This window comes from Berghia stephanieae, chromosome 11 (assembly GCF_034508935.2).
Source record: "Berghia stephanieae isolate SIO BIC M18660-M18661 chromosome 11, UCSD_Bste_1.3, whole genome shotgun sequence".
NCBI lineage: Eukaryota > Metazoa > Mollusca > Gastropoda > Nudibranchia > Aeolidiidae > Berghia > Berghia stephanieae.
Genome location: NC_088370.1, coordinates 38,324,513 through 38,334,907, shown reverse-complemented (window position 1 = coordinate 38,334,907; position 10,395 = coordinate 38,324,513). Strand labels below are relative to the sequence as shown.

Here is a 10,395-nt window from a genome sequence, read left to right as displayed (position 1 = left end):
AACACGATTCAATAGATAGATAGATAGATAGATAGATAAATAGATAGATAGATATAGATGGGTGGATGGATAGATGAATAGATAGATATATTATGTGTAGATAGATAGATAGATAGATAGATAGATAGATAGATAGATAAATAGATTGATATCCAACCATTTATGGCTGATAGACATGGGACTTGAAAAACAGTAATTTGTCTTGGTAAGGATCGAACGTGTTTTCTTTATCATTTTTATGTTTTCTCTCGTGAGTCATTTATTCTTATTTCAAAGATACGCAAAAAAAAGTTTATTAATTTTAAGGGTGGAGGGATTTTATAAAAATGATGTAATGTTGAGATAAACATAATCTCAAGAATAATCTCAAGTTAACAAATATATCCATCAAACTGGCGATGTTTCGCAAAACGTGGAATGCACTGAGAAATAACTCTTCTCTAGATAATCATCTATCTAATGGTAACAATCACTCTATTCTAGATTAACTCTCTCCTTACCAAATATTCACTTTCGTTACGATACAACCAATATTTTCCTTATTCAAATTTCTTTTGTACATCATAAAATTTAAAGAAAATGAACAGTGTGTTGTAGAGCATGTCTTGCTAAAGAAATTATGTATCGGAAAAACTTACTGCTATTGTGTTTGAGTGATAAAACATCTTTTTTTCTGTTAGTTGGATGTAAAGTTTTGGGGAAAACTCTGAAAATGGCTGGTAAGGAGAGAGTTAATGGCATATGATAACTTTCACTCTTTTTCTGAATAATGTCAAATGGTAACAATTAGCTTTTTTACTGAATACTGTCAAATTAGTGTAACATTAACTTTGTTCTAGATAAATATCGAATGGCGCCTATATGAAAAGGCAAATATTAATAATAGCAGGTTTCTAAATAGATACATCGTAAGGACAATCACTCTTGTATAAAGTAACGTTAAGTGGTAACATCTTTATCACAATATTAAAGCATAACAACAACTGTTTCCAATATATAAAGTAGATGGGGAAAATTACTCTTTCCCGGATATATATATATATCAAATGGTAGCAACCACTCTTGTCTTGGTAAATTATTTGTTATTGATAACAATAGATCTTTCAAGATTTAAGCCAAACTGCGAAAATCACTAACTATAAGTAAAGGTTGTGGCAAAATTTCCACGATACATATATTTATAGTAAAGATTGATTTTGTCACTATCTTTTACACATAATGAAAGAGTCTCTATAATAATAATAAAATAAGAATAATATTATTATATTAAAATAGTAATTACACAACATTGGCAAAAGCACACTCTTTACTTTTTACCTCGAACACATTGATTCAAACACATGGAGGCAAACCAAGATTCACACATTATAAAAACACACAAACACTCTTACTCACACTCACACATACACACGCACATACATGCACACATATACACTAACACACACACACACACACACACACACAAGCTTCCTTCTTCATCCCACACCTTCTTTCATATTCTCTCTCTCTCTCTATCTATCTATCTATCTCTCCCCCCCTCTCTCTCTCTCTCTCTCTCTCTCTCTCTCTCTCTCTGACACACACTCTCAATCACCCAGCCACTCTTACTTAAAACTCAGGCACACTGAGACATACAACGTGATGCAAATGAGACTAACCACCTCAATGTGGTGTGTTAAATTGAAGCAGATACTAACAAATGAGTAAAGAGTAAAATCCTCAGGAACAAGACTTTAAAAAAAGTTAAAATAAAAATATCAACAAACGAATATTTATCGGGTGCGAGAAAAAACCCAAAAAGTTTAGAAACAGGCAACCGCAAGACTATAAGTTATATACAACCTGAGATTTTACAACAATCAAACCCAAATATTCAAATCTGTGTATCTGGACCCTAAACAATTTTTCAAAAAAAAAATATATCGAAGAATTTTATTCCACGATTGTTTTGATAAACACACCACAAAATGTTGTCTTCGGGCACTTTCCTACTCACTTCTCTTCTTGTTGTTTATTCTTGTTGCTTGTATATTTTCTAAGATATTTGGTTTCTACTTCCTATTTTTTTCTCTCACCCGATACATTTGCCTCATTGGGGGATTTAATATTAAGCCTGTTTCATATTTACAATAATGTTAATAATAATAATAATAATAATAATAATAATAATAATAATAATAATAATAATAATAATAATAATAATATAATTAATAATAATAGTATATATATTAATAATAGTAATAATAATAATAATAATAATTAATTATATAATAATATTATAATAATATAATAATTTATAATTGATTAATAATAATGATAAAAAATGAATAAATAATAATAATAATAATAATAATAATAATAATAATAATAATAATAATAATAATAATAATATAATAATAATAATAATGATAATAATAATAATAATAATAATAATAATAATAATAATAATAATAATATAATAATAATAATAATAATAATAAATAATGTAATTTATTTATATAGCGCCTGTCAATCTAGCTCTAGGCGCACATAATACGTGGCATGCCATTATGTTTAAAAATTACTACAAATTACACATTATCAACAACATTTAAAAGATGAGAATTTGGAATTATTTAAAAAAAATTTAAATGAGGGTAAATTATATTATTATGTTCTATGAAGTGGTGACACTACAAAAATAATGTAATTAAACTTGTTGTATATTATGAAGATTGCTTATCCATTCTTTTATAACTTTAATTTATTATTTAAATAAATACATACATAAATAAATAAATAAATAAATAAATAAATAAATAAATAAATAAATAAATTATAAAACAAATGCTTAATTAGTTCTTTCTACATATCATCCAAACATAATAGAGAAAGATTAGACTTTTAATTTTCGTTTAAAATGCTTCATATTCAATAACGCTAGAGCGCAGACTGAATGTCAGAGAATTTCACACTGTTGGAGCTGCACAATTTAAGGTTCTGTCTTTTAATTTTGTATTGCATTCCTCCCCTCCCTTTTTGTGGTTTTGAGTGTGAATTCATTTTTCTGCATCTAGTTAGTTCCAACAAATTACAATGTTAAACCTCTCCTTACCACCTATTGGAAAATCGTCACATTTGTTACAATATAACTGCCTCTTTCTCATCCAGATTTTGTTTCAATTTGCTATAGCTAAAAAATCTTGACATTTTATTATAGAGCTCATTTTATAGAACACTATTATGTATAGAAAATGTGCTTTTTGCTTTTCTGTTTGAGTAAGAAATGTCTGTTCTTTGTGTTGGGTGGGTTTGAAGTTTTGGGGAAAATTCTGAAAATGGCTGGTAAGGAGAGCTATGAATAACATATCTCTTAATATTTAGCCAAAGGATTCGTTCCTTGAACTAATTTTTTGATCTGAGTGAAAAGGACAGGTACATCTGCTAATATCAGTCCGCCAAAGGTGAAGGACAAACAGAAGAGGGCCATGTACCCGGATGTTTTAGCGGTGGTACGCTTGTCTGGCGCGCTCTCCTTCTTTCTTCTCGCCTGCGACAAAGATTGTTTGGGAACAATTAGTTCTTGAACTATTGATTCTGTCATTTCTTCTAATTGTGAAGAGTTCAGTGTGGTGTTAACGGGAGTCTGAGTCTGGCATTTCTGAAATTAGAAAAGGAAAAATGTTTTTGGCAGGCAGTTTGTGAAAATAAGATAGAGATAAATGGGGTATTGAGGGTTAGTACAATTTTGTTTCATCTTGAAAAAAATTAGGCAAAAATAAAAGATGCACGCTTTGTCATCTCACGGTAATAATACTAGGTGATAGGGAAACCACTCCAAACAGCACGAAATATTATCCCAACAGATATTTGAGAGTTTAAAAGTCCCCCCCCCACACACACACACTTTTTACGACATGGATATATTTTTAGCCGTTAGTCAGGTGAATAACGAAAGTATAAATGTTTTTTTATGATGAACAAGTCTGATAACCCACATAGTTGTGGTCTCATCTTTATACTGATGGAGCTAAGACCACGTGATCACAAAACAACGAACTCTCAAAGGATGTTTTACATTTCGAAAAAGCTACAGATGGTTTACTAAGTGTTCGTGGGCAAATTTTGGACTGCTAAAACTGCATTTTAGATAGATCGATGATATTTCGTTTACAAATAATTTTCCATTAAAATCAGAAAAGCGCGTTCTTACTTTTGAAGACCCACAATACAAAGTCTATCTGAAAGAGAAATAAAAAACGTGGCTGACAGCGTGTTGTGTAAGACAAGCAAAGGTAATCGGGCATAGGGAAATCCTGAGAGTTTCATATTTGGAGCACAGGAAAAATAAAAAGATATATTAGAAGAGGTATATGGAATGAGATTTACAAATAACTTCTCCACCGGTAATGTCCAATCAAGGGACGCTACTCTTCCGCTAATCTAATTCTCTATAGGATCGAGCAGGAGGACAGGCAGCAGCCTCTTATGGTTTTCACACTACTATAATATGACGATCGACCCAATCAGCAAAGTCTGGTCCGCATTCGTGCACCGTCGCAAACCCGCCGGGTAGCATCGTCACAACACACCGTTCGACTAGACGCTCTGCCGTCTCAGGTTCTTGCCTACAGCGGGTACATGTTGGACAGGTAGAAAGACACCACCGATGAAGCGCACTGACCGTGAGGCAGCTCCTCGACCGAAGCCGATACGCAGTCACCCAGTGTCTCCTCTTACTGGTATCAAAGCCTGGCAACTTCTCACCAAGCTTAGAGGAGGTACGTCCCCAATTCCACGAGGGATTGAATTCGTCCAAACCGACTTCCATCTCGTATGTGCAGCTCTAGACGTAGTCAGGGATTCTGCGTACAAGGGTTGCCGGGACTTATATGTTAAAAGTAGAAAGAAGAAAAATGTCATGGTTCAGACACACTGTCCGCCGTGATAACATGTGCAAGACTGTTATGCAGGGCACGATTGAAGAACAGAAAAGAAGATAAACACAGGAAAAAAACTGTGGCAGGACAACATCAAAGAGTGGACATGCCTGGGCATTATCAGCCTTCAAGAATTGGCCGGAGACCGTGATAAATTGCATGAGGGGTTGTGAAGTCTGTATAACGCATGTCACCCAAACGATCAACTGGTCATTGGAATGAGTGAATATATAATATAATGATATTTACTGTGATTAAAAAAAAGCTTCAATTTAATAATTTACCGGAAGAATGCTTTTATCTATCGTTGTTGTCGTGGTCGGCGTCGGGCAAATCGTCTGTGTTACAGTGGCAGGAGAATATTGAAAGCCTTGACTATCGCTAAAGTTGATTATTTCATTTCCTCCCCCTCCCCCTCCACTGCTGTCAATGTTAGCAGATGCAGAAATGGTCGTAGTGCAAGAAGGCGTCATCAAAGCTGGGCAAGAAGAAGGGGTCAAGGTCACCTCGACGTATTTTGTGGAAATCGTTGGTACGATCGGTTCCTTGGATATATCGGCGTTAGGAGTGGAGCATGTTATATCAGAGGTTGATGCGGCCTCTGGTGTATAAGTGCTTGTGTGCGTGGAGGTCACAGTTTGTGTCGTGGTGGAAGTCCTGTAAAATAGACTGTGTTGATGATGACATAATTATACGAATTATCAATACGTCATTATATATATATATATATATATATATATATATATATATACATTTAGAATATGGGGATATTGGATTAACAAATGGCTGCCAGTTAGAGGGGAAAGAGAGAAGAGAAGAGAGAGACAGAGAGAGAGAGAGGGAGAGAGAGAGAGTGAGAGAGAGAGACATAAATATAGAACCGAGATTAAAAAAAGACTAATAGAGCGAAGGAGTTATGTTAAAGAAAGATAGAACAGAAAGTTAGATAGATAGGTAGTTACATGAATAGAGAGATAGATAGATGGATAAATAGAGAGAAAAAAATAGATGCACAAAACACCTTTGGCATAATTAAAGATAATACCTCCTGTCCGGATACGTGACATATATTTCCCCCGAATGATATGTTAAAACGTCACGGTGAATGTTATGGTATTAATGCTGTGCGTTCTGCCAAAAAGCTCACAACATCCGCAAGTTGGATATAATGTATCAACACTGAAAACCATGTACAGCTTTGAACTGTTATAGTCTGATAGAAATTAATGAGAATTAACCCTCTCCTTACCAACTAAAGGAAAATCGTCACATTCGTTACGATACAACCAAATTTTTTCTTATTCAAATTTCTCTTGTACATCTTATAATTTAAAGAAAATGAACAGTGTGTTGTAGAGTGTGTTTTGCTAAAGAAATTATGTATCGCAAAAACGTAGCCCTACTGCTATTGTGTTTGAGTGATAAAAAAATTAATTTTGTCTTAGTTGGCTGTGAAATTTTGGGGAGAATCCCGAAAATGGCTGGTAAGGAGAGAGTTAAAGATAACAATGGCTGGCTGTAAACAATAACAGAGAGCTTAGTGACGTCAATATCGTTCCTTCTATTGGTGAGTACTTACTTTTGAAGATTCTCGAAGCAAGACGAGTTCACGGAGGATGTTACGGTCGATGTTATGGTACTTGTGATTATCGTTGTTTCTGTGACCGGGGGAAGTTGTTCTGTGACTGTCGATGTTACGGTAGCGGTCACAGTGATATTCGTGGCCTCACCACCACCAGTATCGCCACTACCATCATCTGTGGTGATTTTTGTATCAGTGACTGTAGGTAAAAGGAAGATGGATAACATTATGTAGAAAGAAAGGAGGATGAGTGAGTGGATGGATGGGTGGGTGGGTGGGTTGATGGACTAGGAGGAAAACATGATTGAGAGGTTTGAGAGTTGTAGAACTGGGGTGTTGATATTGGTGGGGATGGGGGTTGTGTTTGTGGTGATGGGGATAATGATGGTGATGATGATGATGATGATGATGATGATGATGATGATGATAATAATGATGATGATGATGATGATGATGATGATGATGATGATGATGATGATGATGATGATGATGATGATATGATGATGATGATGATAATGATGATGATGATGATGATGATGATATGATGATGATGATGATGATGATGATGATGAATGATGATGATGATGAATGATGATGATATGATGAAAATAATATAATAATGACATAATATAATAATAATAATAATAATAATAATAATAATAATAATAATAATAATAATAATAATAATAATAATAATAATAATAATAATAATATAATATAATAATAATAATAATAATAATAATAATAATAATAATAATAATATATAATAATAATAATAATAATAATAATAATAATAATAATAATAATAATAATAATAATAATAATAATAATAATAATAATAATAATAATAATAATAATAATAATAATAATTATAATAATAATAACAGATAATAATAATAATAATAATAATAATAATAATAATAATAATAATAATAATAAAAAATAATAATAATATAATATATAATAATAATAATAGATAATAATAATAATAATAATATATAATAATAATAATAATAATAATAATATAATAATAATAATAATAATAATATAATAATAATAATAATAATAATAATAATGATAATAATAATATAATAATAATAATAATAATAATAATAATAATAATAATAATAATAATAATAATAATAATAATAATAATAATAATAATAATAATAATAATAATAATAATAATAATAATAATAATAATAATAATAATAATAATAAAAATAATAATAATAATAATGATAATTTTAAAAAATAATTACAATTATATTAATGATACAAATAATAATAATAATAATGATGATGATGATGATGATGATGATGATGATGATGATGATGATGATGATGATGATGATGATGATGATGATGATGATGATGAGGATGACCAGGAGGAGGAGGATGAGGAGAAGGAGGAGGAATAGGAAGAAAGTAGATAAGAATCCCCTCAGTAGTGTTATTAGTGTTGGTGGTAATGATATATTTTGGTTACGACGATGTTAATGTTACAAGAATGGAAATGATATTAATGTTAATGATAATATCAATCTTACAACAGTGATGTTGAACTGAGAGTGTTGATGTGGTGATGTTATTGTGACATCAAGTAGGGTATATTTTTGTAGTGATGATGTTGGTAGTACAGTAACGGTGAGGTTGCTTCGTCAATCCATTTAGATTGCAATTTGTTGTCCCTCGGGGATTGGTTATTGATCGCCTTTCGTTTAGACTTCATACTTTATCCCTTAGTGATATAACTAAACAGTAGAACTAACTGTCAGTTTTATGCTGATGACATTGGATTTTATGTAATGTCTTAGTATTTTAAATTGACTGAAGAAGGGTTTGAGCCAAAAACTTTCCGTAATTCGTATTTTCAATATTTTTTTTCGAAACTTTTAAGTATACTATTCGTTTTTGTTCACTACTTTTCCAAACGGTATCAAGCCAGGAGTATCTATTGCTTTATCTTAAATTTTAATCTTAACTTCTACATTTTGAGTTAACATAAAAGTCGACATCGAGGTGTCTAAGTTTATTTTTTTCTTTAGCTTACGAACAAAACAAACAAAAAGTCAGATTCTAAAATTCTCCTTGTCATTTTGATTTAAAACTCAGTTCCTTCCATTTCGATCATTCTGTCATACACAAAATTTATGCGGTGAGTCATATATTATTATCATAGATACAATGAATCACAATCCATGCAACCATTTATAAGAATAGACACATACAAACACAGCTTTTTCACACGAACAGTAAACGACTGGAATGTCCTGCCACCGGATATAACGAACATTGAATGCTTGGAAACTTTCAAAACAGTTTTGGAATGCACTCGCTCGTCAAAGTAACATGTCTCCGTTCTCTGTTTTGATTAAATTGTACTGAACATTTGCAGTGATCGGGGTCTTTTGCAAATACAAGCTATTGAAGATTATGTGACCCATGGGGTTAAAGCGGTATTATGTCGGGATGATTTAGATGCTGAACAATGAGTTTATAGTCAAAATACAAGACTTATATTACGTGAATACGCTTGACATAAGAATTGACATTTTTAAAACCTTCAATCTTCAACGGCTTGTATTTGCAAAAGGCCCCACGAGTCCAGTCGCTGCAAATTTTCAGTTACAGTACATTCCAATCCAAACAGGTAACATTCACGGATTACTTCGACGAGCGAGTGCATTCAAAACTCTTTTGAACGTTTCCAAGCATTGAACGTCGGTTTTGTCAAGTGGCAGGAAATTCCAGTCATTTATTGTTCGTGGGAAAAAAGCTGTGTTTGTGTGTGTCTGTTCTTGGAAATGATTGTTTGTATTGTGATGCATTGTATCTACGCGTCGTCTATTTATCTGATTTACGTCTTATGTAGTTAGGGATGACGACGGTTTCTTTTGGGTCGTTGATGATATTGTGCAAGGGATACCGGGATTTCTGGATTTGCATACCGTTGTGAATCTTGCAGCTGCCCTCTGCACTTTTTCAATTTGTTTATGTCTTTTTGTTTATGTCGGGATCCCACACATGTTTGCAAGTTCTAAAATTAGATTGACAAGTGCTGTGTACCTCTGGGCTTTAATTTTTCGTGGGCATTAGTTTTTAAGTTCCTTTTGGGAATCCCCAGCATCCTACTTGCTTTTGCTGTGATATGTTCTATATGGGCTTTCTATCTCAATTTCTTATTGAGATGGGCCCCGAGGTATTTTATGGAGTCATGACGTTGTAAAGCACGATCATGCATTGTGCAATTTTGACTATAAGGCTCTTTCCATGTTGATATTGACATGACATGGTATTTTCATGGATGGAACTTCATGTGTTATGTATCTGGCCGCGTCTGGATGGAATTTTTGGAGATCAGGTGCATCTGCGTTACTATCTATTTTGCTGAAAATAAGGCTATTATTTGCAAACAAGTTAACCTTGTTTGTGGAGATAAGTCGTTTCCAATGTGATTTATGAATATCAAAAAAGCATAAAAGCCCAGGTACTGTTCCACGCAATACTCCTGATAAGACATTACATCTTTCGCTTGGGTTACCACCAAAGACTTGAACCAAAGTAAATTATTTTGTGGTGTTGTTCTATATCTCTGATTTGTTTCAGTACCAGCTTTGTTCGAGTTTTAACAGTAATCGTTTGTTTGACACAGTGTCAAACGATTTGGAGAAGTCTAGTACCAGGAGATCAATTTGTTTTGTGTTGTCTACTAATCGTGCAATTTCTTTACCAGATTGATTGATTGTGTTTCGAACCACCTTTTCCCCCAGAAGCCGTGCTGGTTGCCGACTAGTATGTTGTGTATCGTGTAGTATTCCACGAAAGAATGAAATATATAATGTTTTCTAATATCTTGCAAACAATTGAAGTTCGAGATACAGGAGTGTAAAC

General features: G+C 32.5%; 1 protein-coding gene across 2 annotated transcripts in view; it reads right to left on the bottom strand.

The window, feature by feature from the left end:
- Positions 1-2,808: 2,808 nt before the first annotated feature.
- The window catches only part of LOC144956996 (uncharacterized), a 39,847-nt gene continuing 32,260 nt past the window's right edge, over positions 2,809-10,395 (bottom strand). The window contains exons 8-10 of one of the 2 annotated variants that reach the window (XM_078887897.1): positions 6,499-6,700; positions 5,204-5,588; positions 2,809-3,640 (exon numbers count right to left, since the gene is read on the bottom strand). In XM_078887897.1, coding sequence (XP_078744023.1) covers positions 3,353-3,640; positions 5,204-5,588; positions 6,499-6,700 — 875 coding nt within the window. In that variant the 3' untranslated portion in view covers positions 2,809-3,352. The remainder of the gene's footprint in view (positions 3,641-5,203; positions 5,589-6,498; positions 6,701-10,395) is intronic. The other variant, XM_078887898.1, reaches the window with a different exon arrangement.